This window comes from Oryctolagus cuniculus, chromosome 16 (assembly GCF_051225735.1).
Source record: "Oryctolagus cuniculus isolate XC-2025 breed Fujian yellow rabbit chromosome 16, ASM5122573v1, whole genome shotgun sequence".
NCBI classification, from domain to species: Eukaryota; Metazoa; Chordata; class Mammalia; order Lagomorpha; family Leporidae; genus Oryctolagus; species Oryctolagus cuniculus.
This window is the reverse complement of record NC_142882.1, coordinates 88,387,543-88,404,326: the sequence shown is the minus strand read 5'-3', so window position 1 is coordinate 88,404,326 and position 16,784 is coordinate 88,387,543. Positions and strand designations below refer to the sequence as shown.

The following is a 16,784-nucleotide window of genomic DNA, read 5'->3' as shown; positions in this document are numbered from 1 at the left end:
TCATCCGCTGTTGTAAATAATAAAGCCATGACTGCCCTGTAGTGAATTCCAGTTTGCAGAGTGCGTTTCCTGGGGAATCAGTTCCCTGAAGTGCAGTGGTGTGTGGAAAGGCGCCTGTTTTTCCAGATCCTGCGGGGGTGGGGTGATGTGAGTATCCCTCATTTGAGATGTTTGGGGCCAGAGGTGTTTTGGGGTGTTTGGATTTTGGAATATCTGCACAGACTTACTATTGAGCATCTCCAGCTAGAAATGTGAAGTTGCTGGTAACAGAGACTTTGGAGTTCTGTGTTAGGATGCCCACACTGAATGCTGACTTCCCTTCCGTCCAGGGAGTGGCCGCAGTGCTGTACAGGCGCCCAGGTCCTCTCCCGCCTGGCTGACTAGTCAACACACACGTCTGGGTTTGCCTTCGGACAGCTGGGAAACGGCAGCCGGGTTCGGTTGTGTTTGTGTTTCACCTGGAGTGGTGTGGAGCATCTCTGTACGACCTTTCCTCTCACTGCTTCTGTCTTTTGCCCACTTGCTATTAGGTTGTTGTTCTGTTTCTTATGGATTTCTGGGAGCTCTGCATATATTAGAGAGAAATAAATTTTTAATGATTTATTTGAAAGGCAGAGATATAGGGGCCGGCGCTGTGGTGCAGTGGGTTAAAGCCCTGGCCTGAAGCGCCGGCATCCCATATGGGCACAGTTTGAGTTCCAGCTGCTCCAGTTCTGCTCCAGCTCTCTGCCGTGGCCTGAGAAAGCATTGGAGGATGCCCCAAGTCCTTGGGCCCCTGCACCCACATGGGAGACCAGGAAGAAGCTCCTGGCTTTGGATTGGCACAACTTTGGCCGTTGCGGCCATCTGGGGAGTGAACGAATGGATGGAAGACCTCTGTCTCTGTCTCTGTCTGTCTCTCTCTCTGTAACTCTGCCTTTCAAAGAAATAAATAGAAGGCAGGCAGGCAGAGATACAGAAAGAGAAGGAAAGAGAGAGGTCTTCATCCACTAGTTCACTTCCCAAATGGCTGCAATGGCCGGGGCAGGCCTGGCCGAAGTAAGGAGCCAGGAGCTTCTTCTGGGTCTCCTACAGGGGTGCAGGGGCCCAAGTATTTGATCCATCCTCTACTGCTTTCCCAGGCTCATTAGCTGGGAGCTGGATTGGAAGTGGAGCGACTGGGACTCGAACTGGTGCCCATATGGGATGCCAGTGTTGTAGACAGAGGCTTAACCTTCTATGCCACAGCGCCTACCACCAGAGAAATTATTTTAATAAGATGTAGAAAGATGTGTTCCCAGACCCCAGTACATGGGATGCCTGAAACCATGCATAGTCCTGAGCTCTGTGTAGAATATGTTTTTTTCCCGCCGGCACCGCGGCTCACTAGGCTAATCCTCCGCCTGTGGCGCCAGCACTCCAGGTTCTAGTCCTGGTCGGGGCGCCGGATTCTGTCCCGGTTGCTCCTCTTCCAGGCCAGCTCTCTGCTGTGGCCAGGGAGTGCAGTGGAGGATGGCCCAAGTGCTTGGGCCCTGCACCCCATGGGAGACCAGGAGAAGCACCTGGCTCCTGGCTTTGGATCCACGTGGTGCACCGGCCGCAGCGACCATTGGAGGGTGAACCAACGGCAAAGGAAGACCTTTCTCTCTGTCTCTCTCTCACTGTCCATTCTGCCTGTCAAAAAAAAAAAAAAAAAAAAAAAAAGCCGGCGCCGTGGCTCAATAGGCTAATCCTCCACCTTGCGGCGCCGGCACACCGGGTTCTAGTCCCGGTTGGGGCGCCGGATTCTGTCCCGGTTGCCCCTCTTCCAGGCCAGCTCTCTGCTATGGCCAGGGAGTGCAGTGGAGGATGGCCCAGGTGCTTGGGCCCTGCACCCCATGGGAGACCAGGAAAAGCACCTGGCTCCTGGCTCCTGCCAGGATCAGCGCGGTGCGCCGGCTGCAGCGGCGGCCATTGGAGGGTGAACCAACGGCAAAGGAAGACCTTTCTCTCTCTGTCTCTCTCTCTCACTGTCCACTCTGCCTGTCAAAAAAAAAAAAAAAAAAAAAAAAAAAAAAAAAAAAAGAATTATTTTTTTTTCCTGCATGTGCATATATGTATGACATGGCTAGTCTCTAGATCAGATGCAGTAAGAGACTGACAGCAGCGGTGACAACAGCGGCGTAAGCCAGAGTGTTCTAGCAGTGTGCTCAGTGCGAGTCTGTCTCGGGACTCCTTCCTGCCCTGTGCTCGTCCTTGCTGTGGTGTGAGGGGATCCAGTGCCTGCGTGGGGCGGGGGGTGGCGCGGCCCTGGGTTGGGTGTCAGGAGCAGGTGGCGCGTGGCTGGGAGCCTCCACAGCTGAAGCGCTCGTGCCGAAACCTTCTGGAAGAGCCGTGGAAGTTGTCTCTGTTCTTCACTTCCCGGGTTGCTGCAGAGGTGGTAGCCCTTACCCTGCAGGTCGTTTGTCTTCCAGTCTTCTACCTTCTGTGCAGTTCCGAACACGTTGGCAGATTTTGGCCACGCTCACTTTGCTGCTTCTGCTTCGGTTTCTCCTGCTGTCGGTGGCTCAGCAAGGTCCTCCCGCTCCTTTCTTGTGAACTCCTGGGCAGCCTTCACTGTGAGCTTTGCCCAGCTTGTCTTGCTGCGTGAATGATTCTGTTCACCTCTCCGTCACGCCTGTAAAATCACTCGTGGCTTACGGCCACAGGCCCTTCAGCAGGCATTGCACTTCCTGGGTTTAGTTCGCCCACTGCACTTCTGACCACTGTTACCTTGTCGGCCATAGTGAATGATGTCCAGCAGTGCGTTATCTCTAGACCAGGGCCGGCACCGCTTGCTGATGGAGTTAGGGTGGCCTTGATGCGTGGAATGATGTGCTGATGCAGTGAGAGATTAAAAAATGTAACCTCAACATTCTCATTTTCATGGCAAACAGATTCAGGGTGGCCAGGTGCATTTCCTGTTATTAATAGGATTTAAATTCTAACCTTTCCTCCTCCAAGTATTTTTTACTTCTGGGCTGCAGCACTGGTGGAACCAGTCCATAAACAAGATGGCAGCCACCCACGCGTTGTGCTGTGTCGCCAGCACCCGGGCAGATCACTTTGTTTTTTGTTTTCGAGAGCTCTCGCGCTGCTCGCTGGGTGTGCTTTGCCTGCTCTGTTATGTGCCCTGCAGTGGTGCCACATGGAGCCAGAGTAAATCCATCCTCTGCCTTCTAGGCCCTGGTTGCCCCCTTGCACCTTAGCAACCAATGCCGTAGTTTTGGGCACCTCGTTCAGAAGAGCCCGGCTTCATCACCGCTGAAGACTGGCCTTGGCCGGCATTGTCAGCTGCTTCAGGGCTGGCGCAGACGTGATGGGGCCGTGTCCATCAGCAGAGGCAGCCTCTCAGTCCACGCCCATTTCTGCATCTGTGCAGCTGTCCTCACTGGGACGGCGTGAACTCGGTGTCATTCACTTCGGAGGTCCCTTGCTGGAGTCTTCGCATGGACTCCGTGCTCCTTGGCGTCCTGCCCGCAAGTGTAATGCCTTTTCCATGTTCCCTGCGCGCTTCCCACACTGTGGCTGCGATGTTTGCAGTGTAAGGTGTGCCAGCAGAACAGCACAGAATTCTCTTCCCTTTTTCACAATTTCATGGTAGAAGATTCACTGGTACTAGGGATCTTAGCAACTGCAAGATGATTTTTTTTTCTTATTAAATTGCGCGCTTTGACCATTTCACTTAGAGGAAGCCCCTTCACAGCTTCTGTTGCCTCTGCGTTGCCAGCATCACTACTTGAGCCCTTTGGGGCTATTGTGGAGTCACGTAAGGGCCTCCTGGGATGCGGACGTGGGGGTGGTGCAGTCTAGTGAACCGAGCAGCTGCTGAGTGACTGCCCAGCAGGTAACTATGCAGCGAGGGCGCGTGGTGCGGGGCAGAGGGATTCAGGTCCTGGGCAGGGCGGAGCAGGGCGGTGTCTAGCGTCATGGGACTTGTCCTGTGGGATGAAGCTGGAGAGGAGGAGGCAGCTCCGCCCTCCACGGTGCGTCCACGTGCACCACAGTGGGTCCCTCTGCACTCATTTGTGGACATTTGAGGGCATTTCAGAAAGTTCATAGAAATAGATTAAAGGATAATGTCCTTTTGGTGCAGAGGTGTTTTGAAATCCATGCATAGTATTTTTACAATATGCACTTTCCAAGAGTATTTTTTGGAAGACTCCTCTTAATGCATGGGTTTTAAAGTTGTTTTGCATCCAGATTAACTTCTTTTAATCTCATTTTCGATGAACTTTTTGAAGCCCCCTTGTGTGCTTTGGGTATATGCCTTCGGGAGGGATTGCTGGGCCTGTGTATCTGCATGGGTAACTTTATCAGCAGCTGCCAACGTGGCTGCATCGTTTCACATCTGCTGGTTCCAGTTTCTCCATAGCCTCATCAGGACTTTTTATTGTCTGTCAGTTTCTTTCTTTTCTAATTGTGGCTTTCCTACAGGTCTGAAGTAATGAAGTAATATTTCTTTGGGATTTGATTTGCGTTTCCATAGTAACTTATAAAGTTAACTGTCTTTTCACATGCTTATTGTCCACTTACATATCCTTTTTTGGAGAAATATTTATCAAAGTCTTTTCTCCATGTTTTAATTAGATTAATTTTGTCTGTGTTTTGGGTTGTTTTTGTTGTTGTAAGAGTTCCTTACATATTTTAGATACTGTACCCTTGTCAGATACATGATTTGCATATACTGTAATTTCTACCATTATGTGGATTGTCTTTCTGCTTTATTGATATTATCCTTTGATGTGCAAAAGTTTTGAATTTCGATGACGTCTAGTTTATCTTTTCATTGTTGTTCCTTGTACTTTTAGTGTTGTATCAAAGAAACGATCGCCTGACCCCAAACCACAACAGATTTACATTCTCCTCTAAGAGTTTTGTCATTCTAGCTCCTGCATTTAAGTCTTAGTATATTTTGAGTTCAGAATTTTGTTATGTGAAGGGACTTCAGGAAGTTTGTGGAAGAGGGGTTGAGACACTGCTCAGGACGCCCACATCTCATTAGAGTGCCTGGGTTCAGGTTCCTGCTCCACTGCGGACTCGAGCTTCCTGTTGGTAAGCACCCTGGAAGGTAGCATGTGACAGTGCCTTGAGTAGTTGGCCTCTGCCACACACGTGGGAGGCCTAGACTGAGTTCCAGGATCCTGGCATCTTTTCTGGCCCTGACCTGGCTGTTGTGGGCATTTGGGGAGTAAACCAGTGGGTGAAAAATCTCTTTCTGTCTCTCTGCCTTTTATAAAAATAATAAGGCCGGCACTGTGGTGTAGCAGGTGGAGCTGCTGCCTGTGGTGCTGGCATCCCGTATGGACGCTGGTTCAAGTCCCGGCTGCTCCTCTTCCAATCCAGCTCTCTCCTATGGCCTGGAAAAGCAGTAGAAGATGGCCCAAGTGCTTGGGCCCCTGCACCCACGTGGGAGACCTGGAAGAAGCTCCTGACTCCTGGCTTAGATCAGCTCAGCTCCAGCCATTGCAGCCATTTGGGGAGTGAACTGGCGAATGGAAGACTCCTCTCTCTTTCTTTCTTGCTCGCTCGCTCTCTCCCTCTCTCCCCCTCTCCCCCTCTCCCCCTCTCCCCCTCTCTCCCTCTCTCCCTCTCTCCCCCTCTCCCTCTCTCCCCCTTCCTCCGCCCCCTCTCTCCCTCTGCCTCTGCCTCTCTGTAACTCTTTCAAATAAATAAATAAATCTTTAAAAAATATTAATAAACAATTTTTTAAAGTTTGGGAAAATGGAATTAAAAGCCAAAAAATAAAAATAAGCTTTATTTTTCAATGAACTCTATCTAGTTCAAAATACAGTGAGTCCATCCCTGAATAACTGGGTGTGCTGGGAATTTAACTGTCAATGCTGTATTATTTACTTTATTAACTGAATAAAAATGGGTGCCCTTCAAAAATTTTTTATTTTTTAGGATTTGTTTATTGTATTTGAAATGAAAAGTTACCGAGAGAGGAGAGAGAGAGAGAGGTCTTCCATCTACTGCTTCATTCCCCAGATGGCTACAACGGCTGGAGTTGAGCTGGACCAAAGCAAGGAGCCAAGAGCTTCTTCCGGGTCCTCCATGTGGGTGCAGGGGCTCAAGCACTTGGGCCATCCTCTGCTGCCTTCCCAGGTGCATTCATAGGGAGCTGATAGGAAGTAGAACAGCCAGGAATTGAACTGGCGCTGCACGTGGCGTCCTAGCCTCTGCCACAGCGCCGGACCCTAAGGACGTTTTTCTGATTAGGGAATAGAAGTCCGGAGGAGCCACATCAGGATCCTGCCGACTGCCCTTGCTTGATAAGCAACGTGAGCAGGGGCGTGGTGTGCTGCAGGACTCTCTGGTGAAGCTCTGCTGAGGTTTTGCACTGTAGCTGTGGCGGACGTTCTCAAAACACTGTCATAATAAAACATGAGCCTTGGCCCTTCAGAAAGTCAACAGCAAAATGCTTCAAACATCCCCAGAAATCGTGGCCATGACCTTTGCTCTTCGTCCACATGGGTGCAGGGCCCGAGCGCCACCCTCCACTGCTTTCCCAGACACATTCGCAGGGAGCTGGGTCGGAAGTGGAGCAGCCGGAGCTTGAACCGGCGCCCGTGTGGGATGCCGGCGCTGTGGCATGGCGGGTAAAGCCACCACCTGCGTGCCACCCCGACCAGTTTGTTCTTTGACTGCGCTTCTTCCATCTCTTGCTTGTGCTGTGTCTCAGGATTGTGCTGTGAGAGCTGGCTTGCATCTCCTGTTGCTATTACCGGGAGAAGTGCTTTGGGATCTGGCTGCCACTCACTGGAGCCGTGCGTTGAACGCTGCGCCCTTGACTGCAGTGGATCTGGGTGCAACAGTTTTGACAGTCATTGAGCAGGAGTTTGTTCCACCTGAATTTTTCCGTCAGAATTTTGTCAGCTGCACCAGTTGAGATGCCTGTGGGGTTGGCTGTTGTTTTACTGTAAATTGTTGGCCTTTTCAATTTTAGGGGACAAACAAGATGGATTTTTTTTTCCTTGCAAATTGATGGTGGATGTTCTGTTGCTGTGGGCATCATCATCACATCCTTTCTTGAAACAAGTCACCCTATTTTTTTAAAACTTTTTTTTTTTTTAAGATTTATTTATTTATTTGAAAGAGTTACAGAGAGGCAGAGCAAGAGAGAGAGAGGTCTTCCATCCATTGGTTCATTCCCCAAATGGCCTCAATGGTCAGAGCCAGGCTAATCAGAAGCAGGGAGCCAGGAGCTTCTTCTGTGTCTCCCACATGGATGCAGAGCCCAAGTACTTGGGCCATCTTCTACTGCTTTCCCAGGCCATAGCAGAGAGCTGGATTGGAAGTGGAGCAGCCGGGTCTTGAACCAGTGCCCATGTGGGTTGCCAGCACTGCAGGTGACAGCTTTACCTGCTACCCCACAGTGTCGGTCTCTGAACTTTTTTTTTTTTTTTTTTTTTAAGTTTTCTTCTTTAGAGTTAGAGGGGGAAAGAGGAGGGAAGGGAGGAAGAGAGAGGGAAAAAGAGCAGCTTATACAGAGAGATCCTCCATCCTCTGGTCCACTCCTCAAATGTCCATAACTGCCAGGGCTGGGCCAAGTGGGAGCCAGGAGCTTTGTCTGGGTCTCCCATGTGTGTGTCAGGGGCTCAAGTGCTTGGGCCATCCTTTGCCTCTTTCCCAGGTACATCAGCAGGGAGCTGGATCTGAAGCAGAGCAGCCAGGAACAAACCGGCATCCATGTGAAGTGAATCTGCCTTGGCCTTGACTTCTTGGTCAGGTAGCATTGAGGCCAACCACAGATGAGCATTTGAGGCTTCCCCGGGTCCCCCCGAGAATGCAGCCAGCCCTGCACAGCCATGGGTCCTCCTGGTTCGCAGGAATACGTCAGAGCTTTCCAGTGATCACACAGACGCTTGGCCTGGGTGGTTAACACTTGCCACACCAGGCAGCTGTGACGTGAACATACTTGTTCTTAATTGCTTTCAGCAAATAGTCCCGGGGCAAAAGGCCTTTCCAAGTCTGGTCAAAACTCAGGCTTGTAGGTGGAGCCTTCCAGGGAGCCACCAGACAGGTCACAGTGACGTGCCTTGGGGACGGGGCGTGCACAGAGTTCCAGCTCTGGGTGCCTCGCCGGCTCCGGTTGCACCAGGGTTGTGCGTTGCCAAGGGGCTGGGGGTGTCCCAGAGCTCGTGGTTCTTACTCAGATGCAGTTGTTTTGTAGAATAAATGTGTCTGGGTTTCCACATACCCTTGGTTAGTCTCCAGGTCCATGAGAAGTTGGTTGGTTTTGATAGTTTCAGTCAATTTTCTTGGTGCTTTTATGAAGGGACACTTTTGTAGAGGTTCTTACTCCACCATTTTCACGGATACCTTTTGGGTTAGGAATTTCTTACATGGTTTTTGTTTTCCTGGAGTGGTTTTTTTTTTTTTTTTACATTTATTTATTGATTTATTTGAAAGGGGTAGTTACAGAGAAGGAGACACATACATACACAGACTCACTCACACACAGATATCTTTCATCCACTGGTTCACTCCCTAAGTAGTAGTGACAGCCAGGTCTAGGCCAGGCCAAAGCCAGGACCAGGAACTCCATCCTGGTCTCCCATATGGGTGGCAGGGACCCAGGTTTGGGACATCTTCCACTGCGTCCCAGATGTATCAGCAGGAGGCTGGGTTGGAAGTAGGGCAGCCAAGACTCAAACTGGCACTTAGTATAAGATGCCAGCATTGCGAAAAGTAGCTTACCCTCTGTGCCACATGCCAGCTCTGCCTGGGGTCTCTTGCTGCCTTTTAATCCTGTTTCCAGAAATACTGTACCTCGATCATAATATAGACCTATCCAGGCTCTCAGTCCTGTGCGTCCCCTGAAGACTGCTCACCGCCTGATCCGTCCCACTGGCTGCGCTCCGGCTCTGCTGTCTGGTTTCCATCCTGGAGCGCTCTCCTGCACTTCCGGAGCACGGCAGGATCCCAGTTGGATATGCTGCCGCTTGGTTTTCAACTTGACTTTGCTTTTTTCCACCTGACGTGATACGTGGTACACGTGGCACACGCAGAGTTCCTGTTTGTTTTACTGTGCTCGTCCTCCACCTGGATTTTGCAGTTTGGTGCGTACAGAATTGTGTCTGAAAAGGAGCTCTCCCCTGAGAAGATGGAGGGGTCCCTCATGCGCCTTATTACCTGCAGCACTCCGGATGTTAGGGGTCTCTTCCCGTCAGGTTCTTGTTGAGTAAACTGCTTCCTCCTTGGAACTGGGGCCGGTGCTGTGACAGGGTGGGTAAAGCCGCGGCCCGCAGCACCGGCATCCCATAGGGGCACCAATTCGAGTCCCGGTTGCTCCTCTTCCAATCCAGCTCTCTGCTGTGGCCTGGGAAAGCAGTAGAGGATGGCCCAAGTGCTTGGGCCCCTGCACCCACGTGGGAGACCTGGAAGAAGCTCCTGGCTCCTGGCTTCAGATCAGCTCAGTTTTGGCCGTTGCGATCATTTGGGGAATGAAACAGCAGATGGAAGATTCTCTCTCGTTCTCGCACTCTCTCTGGCTCTGCCTCTCTCTGTAACTCTCAAATAAATAAAATAAATATTTAAAAAAATTAGGCATTGCCACGTTTCGTGAGTTTGTGCAAGCTGTCTTTCATTCATTCTGCTCAGCTCTCAGTCTTTCGATCTGAAGGCACATTTCCTTCACTTCTGGAAAATGCACTTATTACTGGATGCCATGTTAATAGCTTGTCTTCACCTTGATTGCTTTGATTTCTACCTTCCAGGGTATTGTTCATTCTTGCATTCTCTCTTTTTGGTCATATTTTATTCGGATTCTGTAATGAACAGTGTCTTAGATCTCTGTGAAGATATAAAACAAATATATATGTATATTTTAAAGATCATATTTATTTATTTGAGAGGTAGAGTTACAGACAGTGAGAGGGAGAAACAGAGATCGAGGTCTTCCATCCGCTGGTTCACTCCCCAAATGACTGCAATGGCTGGAGCTGAGCTGATCCGAAGCCAGGAGCCAGGAGCTTCTTCCGGGTCTCCCACGTGGGTGCAGGGCCCTAGAACTTGGGCCATCTTCTGCTGCTTTCCCAGGCCAGAGCAGAGAACTGGGTGAGAAGTGGAGCAGCTGGGACTCGAACCGGTGCCCAAATAAGATGCTGGCACTGCAGGCGGAGGATTAACCTACTGTGCCATGGCGCCGGCCCCACAAATATTTTTAAATGGTTTTGTTGTTTTCTTTATCTAAGTCTCTATTTTCATGCTGCTGGTTTTCCTCATGGGATGTGACCCTCAATTCCTTGGTATTTTTGGTACTGAAAAATGCTTGTTTGCGTTCTGATGTGGGCTGACGTTGCTGCCCTCGTCACCTGCTGAGGGGCGTTCCTCCCTGCTGGAGCAGAGCACAGCAGTTGGGCCGGGGCAGCAGGACTCCCGGAGCCCAGGTGTCCGCCGAGACTGCTCAGGCGCCAACAGTGCTGTGTAGAAACAGTGGGGTCCCATCCTCCGCCCCCATAGCCGACCCCGCCTGTGTCCTGACCTTGCTCTTCCCACACCTGCTGACTCCCAGCCAGACCCAGCCTGCGGCCGTGGTTCTTGGGAGAGGTCTGTCCTGTGGAGTCCTACTGCACCTCTTCCTCCATAGTCCTGCTGACATCTGCTCCTGGCCTCTCACTCCTTCCCACCTTTCACTGGTGCTCCAGGGTTCTTCTCTTTGTTGAGGTCAGAGGTCAGGGAAGTGGCTGCTTGTCCTTGTGGCACCTGCAGCTGGCACTCCTGGCAGCACCTGTTGTCCAGCGCTCGCCCTCAGTGATACGGTTCCTCCCCGATGGGCAGTGTGAGAAGTTTGCCTAGAGGTGGTGCCGTGCTGGGCGAAGCTGTGTGGGGAGTTGCATTTGTTGGCTGGAGGCGCCTGGCTCCCGTCAGGTGCGCAGCAGTCATGACTGGACGTGACCTGCCCAGGCTTTGTCTACGTCCATGCAGGAGCGAGCCAGGCTGGTTGGCTGGCTGATGTTTCTTTTGCTGTTGGGAGGCAGGAAGCGAGGTGCGGTCGTGCCCCTGACTTGACGGAACCAGCCAGGGAAGCAGGTTTTCCAGCTGCTCTGTTCTCCCAAGAGTGATCAGCAGATGGCCCTGCCGACTGCTGGGAAGAAGCCCCGAAGGCTGCACCTGGATTGGGGGTGCAGCCACAGCATGTGGGGGGGGGGGTCCTGGCTGCGTCCACACGGGGACACATGCCCCCTAGGGCTGCTCTTGGTCACCTCCTCCTCTGGGAGCTCAGGAGAATTGCCTGTTGGTGGCGGCCCCCATGGGGCACTTCTCCACGTTGTCCCTCACTCACGGATGTTGAAACCCCAGTTTGGAGCACACTATTCTGTTTTACTGGCAAATGCTAAACCTCAGTGGGGGAGTTCTGTAACTTGGAGCAGTTTTCTAAGCACTTAATGAGTGCCTGCCAAGTAGCATGGGAAAGCAGCCTCCAAATAGTTTTGATTGCACACACCTGATGATGGAAAAAACCTCACCCCGATTGAGTGTCTATATCATGCAGATTCAGGTGGACCGTCCTGAATCCCAGACTCCGGTTCCTGACTTGACACTCAAAACGCAGATGTGGGGAGCATTTCAGATTTCAGACCAGGGACACTCAGATGGTGAAGTCTCCGCAAATATTCTAAAATCCAGAGAATTCTGAAATCTGAATACTTCCGGCCCCAAACACAAGCAGTACTGTCAGAAAATTTTCTTATATTATAAAACATAGATTTTGGAATTTTAAGTTCTTTTTCACTTGATGTCAGTTTACATCTTTTCCTCTTCTAGTTACTACTTTAGGAAACTCCTGAGGGTATGAACCCAGCATCTCCAGTGCAGTGTGGAGACAGATGCGGGCAGGGCTGAGGGGAGGGTGAGCTAAAGGAACTGGCCTCTGTCCTGGGTGGGCTGAGCTGTGACCCCACGCCTGTAGCTGCTCTCGAGAGGAACAGCCCATGTGTGTCGTCACAGGCAGTCTGGGCAAGCAGGCGCCATGCGCGTCACTTGGCTGTCCTGGTGCTGTGGGCCAGGGCTGGCTGCGGCAGCTTCCGTGTCGCCGGGGATGGAGACGAGGGCAACACCCACACCCCATCTCCCGTGGTCATCTCCGCCACAAGAACTGGAAGAGAGGGGGGCCGGGCAGAAAACCCACAGCTCCCACCACGACTGGCTGTCCCCAGCTAGGTCGGGGAAGGTCTGCTGGGACTCCCCCTGGCAGTTTGCAGCTGCTCTGAGTGTGGCTCGGGCTGGGGGAGCCCTACCCGTGGCAGGGCTTGGGCTGGGGGAGCCCTACCCCGGCAGAGTTGGAAGCCGCGTCCTCCACTTGGGTGCCGCTGCCCACGGCCACACTCGCGAGTGAGGTGCTTTTCTTGTGTGTGTTCCCAGGTCGCAGTGGCCCTGAGCAGTGGCTCCATGCGTGTGGCTGTGCTGGAGGGCGCCGGCGAGCGCGTCCTCATGGAAGGGAAGCTCACCCACAAGATCAACACCGAGAGCTCCCTGTGGAGCCTGGAGCCGGGCAAGTGCGTCCTGGTAAGTGCAGGCCCTGTGGGTGCACACTGCCCGTGCAGTGGGGTGCGCGGACTTCTCTGGCCTCAGTGGGCCTCCCTTTCTGGGTGTGGGGCCCCGGGTCGCGGTTGTTCCCGAGAGCAGCTGTCCTCACATCTGAGGTAAAACCCAGTCTACACAGACGCGAGCGGCAGGTGCACTCCCAGACACCAGCACAGGAGTGTTGGCCAGGGGCAGGCGGACACTGCGCGGGGCCTGCCACGGTGAGGTGACGGTGGGGCCCCAGGTACCAGGAGCAGGCTCGCTGGCAAGCTGGTGGTACCAGGAGCAGGCTCGCTGGCAAGCTGGTGGCAGCTCAGTGCCCTCTTAGTGGTGACTGTGGAGCCAGCCGAGCTGGGCTTTCTGCAGGACCCTGAGGGGCCACAGAGCTTGCTCCCACCGGGGTGTTTAATCCCCAGCATGGGAAAAAGGATGAAGATGAAAAGAATAGTAAGACTTTGGTCAAAAACCAGCAGAATCTTGCACCAGTCCAGGCGTCTCTTTTTCTTTTCTTTTTTTTTTTTAATTTTTTTATTATTTATTTATTTATTTATTTATTTTTTGATAGGCAGAGTGGACAGTGAGAGAGAGAGACAGAGAGAAAGGTCTTCCTTTGCCATTGGTTCACCCTCCAATGGCCGCTGCGGCCGGCGCACTGTGCTGATCTGAAGCCAGGAGCCAGATGCTTCTCCTGGTCTCCTGTGGAGTGCAGGGCCCAAGCACTTGGGCCATCCTCCACTGCACTCCCGGGCCACAGCAGAGAGCTGGCCTGGAAGAGGGGCAACCGGGACTAGAACCCGGTGTGCCGGCGCCGCAAGGTGGAGGATTAGCCTAGTGAGCTGCAGCGCCGGCCTAAGGTGTCTCTTTTTCTTGGGCACAAAGCGGCAGTGAAGGGAGAAGCAGGAGTCTACCTCCGTGTCCATGTGATGGGCAGGTGTGGGGCTCTCTCTGGGCCGTCCTGGCCCGGGCTGGCCTTCCAGGCAGACAGCCCCTCGGCCCGGGACGGAGCTGGCGAGCTCGCTCAGGGCCGCAGGGAGCTGGGCCGGTGGCAGCACGCACAGCCCTAGTCACGCTCCCCGTGTGTGCTTCGTCCCAGCCGGGGTCTCCTGGGGCCCTGCGAGCCCTCCTCGCCTGGCTGCATCACAGCGGAGTCCCTGCCTGAGGTGCTTGGGCTCTGTCGGGATGGTAGTCCGTGCGCTGAGGATTGCTTTTGCTCCTTGCAAGGTCTCTACGAAAGCATGGTTCTACATGCAGCTCACTCAGACGGGCGTCGTCGGCACACGCGGCTCTGAGGCCACCCCGCTTTGTTGTGCGCCCTGCGGCTTGCGGGTCCAAGTGGAGCAGGAAGGGCTGCGGGCACCCCTGACAGAGTGCGTGCGTGGGCTGGACTCTGAGGGGCCTCACAGTGCTCCTTGGTTCTCCGCACGTTCACCTCGCAGGTCAGGACACGGAGGTCTGGAAGGCGGCCGGCCTGGACCCCGGCCCACAGCTGCCTGGTTCCCCGGCCCGGCCTGTGGGGCTGCCAAGCTGCTCCCTCCTACTGCAGGGCTTCCTGGAGGAGGCCGGGGAGGGGAGCTGGTTCGGGTGGGCCTCAGAGGTCCTGTGTCCAGGCTTCCTCTGTGCCCCAGCTGCCATCCGTTTCTCAAGTTTGTTTTCGCCAGGAACCTCTGCCCAGAGCTTCAGGCAGAGCAGAGCCGGCTGCAGGCCGGAGGCAGCTGTGCCGACCCCTGCCGGCTCTGCAGGAGGTACCAGCACATGGTGGGTTTCTCAGGTGACCCCTCACTTGTGCGTGGTTGGCTCCCTAGCCAGCACAGGCCTGCGTGCACACCCTGGGTTGCCTCTGAAAGGGCTGGGGCTTTGCCTGCTGCCAACACCTCCCGGCCGTGCAGCCTTGAGCCCAGTGAATATATGTGTGACAGATCCTACTATTTTTATTTTTTTAAGATTTATTTATTTGAAAGGCAGGGTTACAGGGCGGCAGGGGAAGGAGGAAGAGACAGGCTTTTTTCATCTGCCAGTTCCCTCCTCAAATGGCTACAACAGCTGGAGCTGGGCCAATCCAAAACCAGGAGCCAGGAGCTTCTTCCAGGTCTCCCACGTGGCTGCAGGGACCCAAGCACTTGGGCCATCTTCTGCTGCTTTTCCAGGTGCATTAGCAGGGAGCTGGATGGGAACTGGAGCAGCTGGGACTTGAACTGGCGCCCATGCGGGATGCCAGCACCACAGGCGGTGGCTTAACCCAGTATACCACGATGCCCGCCCCGCTATTTTTTTTTTAATAAATTGAAAAAAATGTTTATCTGAAAGGCAGAGACACACAGAGAGATCTTCCATCCCCTGGTTCATTCCCTAAATGTCAACAACAGCCCAGGCTAGGCCAGGTTGAAACCAGGATCCTGGAACGCCATCCAAGTTTCCCACGTGGTGGCAGTAACTGAAGTCCTTGAGCCATCACCTGTTTGTCCCAGGTACGTTAGAAGGAAGCTGGATTGGAAGTGGAGTAGCTAGGACTTGAATTGCATTTCCAATATAAGATGCAGGGGTCTCAAACATAATCCACTGTGCCACAGTGCCCGCCCTGGATGTGACTATTTATGGTACTGGTCCACTCCTCAGAGGCTGCAGTGGCTGGGGCTGGGCCAACCTGAAGCCAGGAGCCAGGAAGTGCATCTGTATCTCCATCATCTGTGGCTTTCTGAGACACACTAGCAGGAATCAGAGCATCTGGGACTTGAACCGGCACTCCAATATGGGATGCCCGTGTTGCAGGCCACAGCGTAACCTGCTGTACCACAAACACTGGCCCCTAATTAATTATTTTCTTCCTTCCTTCCTTCCCTTCCTTCCCTCCCTTCCCTCCCTTCCCTCCCTTCCCTCCCCTCCCCTCCCCTCCCCTCCTCTCCTCTCCCCTCCCCTCCCCTCCCCTCCCCTCCCCTCCCCTTGAGGCAGAGACTGAGATAGAGCGAGTAGGCTTTCCTGTTCGCTGGTTCATTCCCCAGACACCTACAATGGCTGGGGCTGGCTCAGTCCAGGTCTCCCACCTGGGTAGCAGGAACCCGTAGGGTCTGCATTAGTGGGGAAGCTGGCACAAGACGGTGGAGCCAAGATTCCAACTCAGGTACTCCGATGCGGGACGTGGGCGTCTCAGCCACCGTCTTAACTGCTGGATGCGCCCCAGGCCCTGATTGGACCATCTGCTGATAGTGCTGTTTTGGGACCCTTTCCCTTCTGACTGAAGGGAAAAGATGGTTTTGCCCTTGAAGATCTGTGTCTCCTGGGGCCCCGTGTCTGCCACGTGGGCCCAGCGTGCTGTCCCCCTGAGCATGTGTATACGCAGAGGGCTTTGCCGGGCAGCTGGGGGCTGGCCCCGGCCTCATCGTGCTTCAGTTGAGGCTGAGTGCCTGGCCCAGCTGAACTCTCCTTTCTTGGTTTCTGTGGCTGAGCACCCAGCCGTGTGTAGACGGCCTGGCCAAGGAGAGTAGGAAGAGGGTAGGAAGAGAGGCTGTGGAGGGGGTCTGCGCATGCAGCCTCATTTGGAGAAAGGGGCCGTGCAGATGTGACTGGAGCTCAGACTCCTAGAATGCGATTGTCCTGGATGACCCAGGTGGGCCCTGAATCCACTGCCAGGTGTCCTTGTCAGAAACAGGTGGGGAGACACAGAGGAGAGAGGGCCGTGGGGCAGGGCAAAGAGTGATGTGGCCACAAGGCCAGGGACATGACAGCCACCAGGAAGTGGGACAGCAGGAGGGACCCTTCGCTGGCACTTTCCTGGGAGTGTGGCACTGCTCCTGCAAGGCAGGCGGAGAGGCCTGGGCGCTTTCAGGCCCGGGCAGCCACCCCAGGACACTCGGCAGGGCAGGAGGACGCGTAAGGGCGGAGAGGCGAGGGCGGCTCCTGGAGCTGTCTCTGCACGGCTCCTCGCTTAGAGCCATGGGTCCTCTTCTTCCTGCAGCCAGTGCAGACGGCTGCTAGCTTCCCCTGTCTTCCACACGGCCTGTCCCCTCCCCTGTGCTGTGGGTCCCTCATCAGACAGCCGGGGTGGCAGGGGTGGCAGCTAAAACCGTGTGACAGCTCCTGCCTCCCCCTCCTCCCTCCCACACTGCAGAATGTTAAATGAGACTTCTTGACTCAGGCAAGCTCCCTGCTTGGTTACAGGGACATGAAATTGGCCATGGCAACGGCTCTGCCTCCTGCAGTGCCTGTTCAGGCCCAGAAGCCGGGCACTTGGTGCACACATTGTCCTTGGCTTGCCTCCTTCA

At 53.8% G+C, this 16,784-nt stretch overlaps 1 protein-coding gene across 2 annotated transcripts in view; it reads left to right on the top strand.

Annotated features, from left to right (window-relative positions):
* NUDCD3 (NudC domain containing 3) overlaps window positions 1-16,784 on the top strand; it is a 100,107-nt gene that overhangs the window by 68,989 nt on the left and 14,334 nt on the right. For both annotated transcript variants that reach the window (XM_051853060.3, XM_051853059.3), the window contains exon 4: window positions 12,367-12,510. In XM_051853060.3, the coding sequence (XP_051709020.3) occupies window positions 12,367-12,510 (144 nt within the window). The remainder of the gene's footprint in view (window positions 1-12,366; window positions 12,511-16,784) is intronic.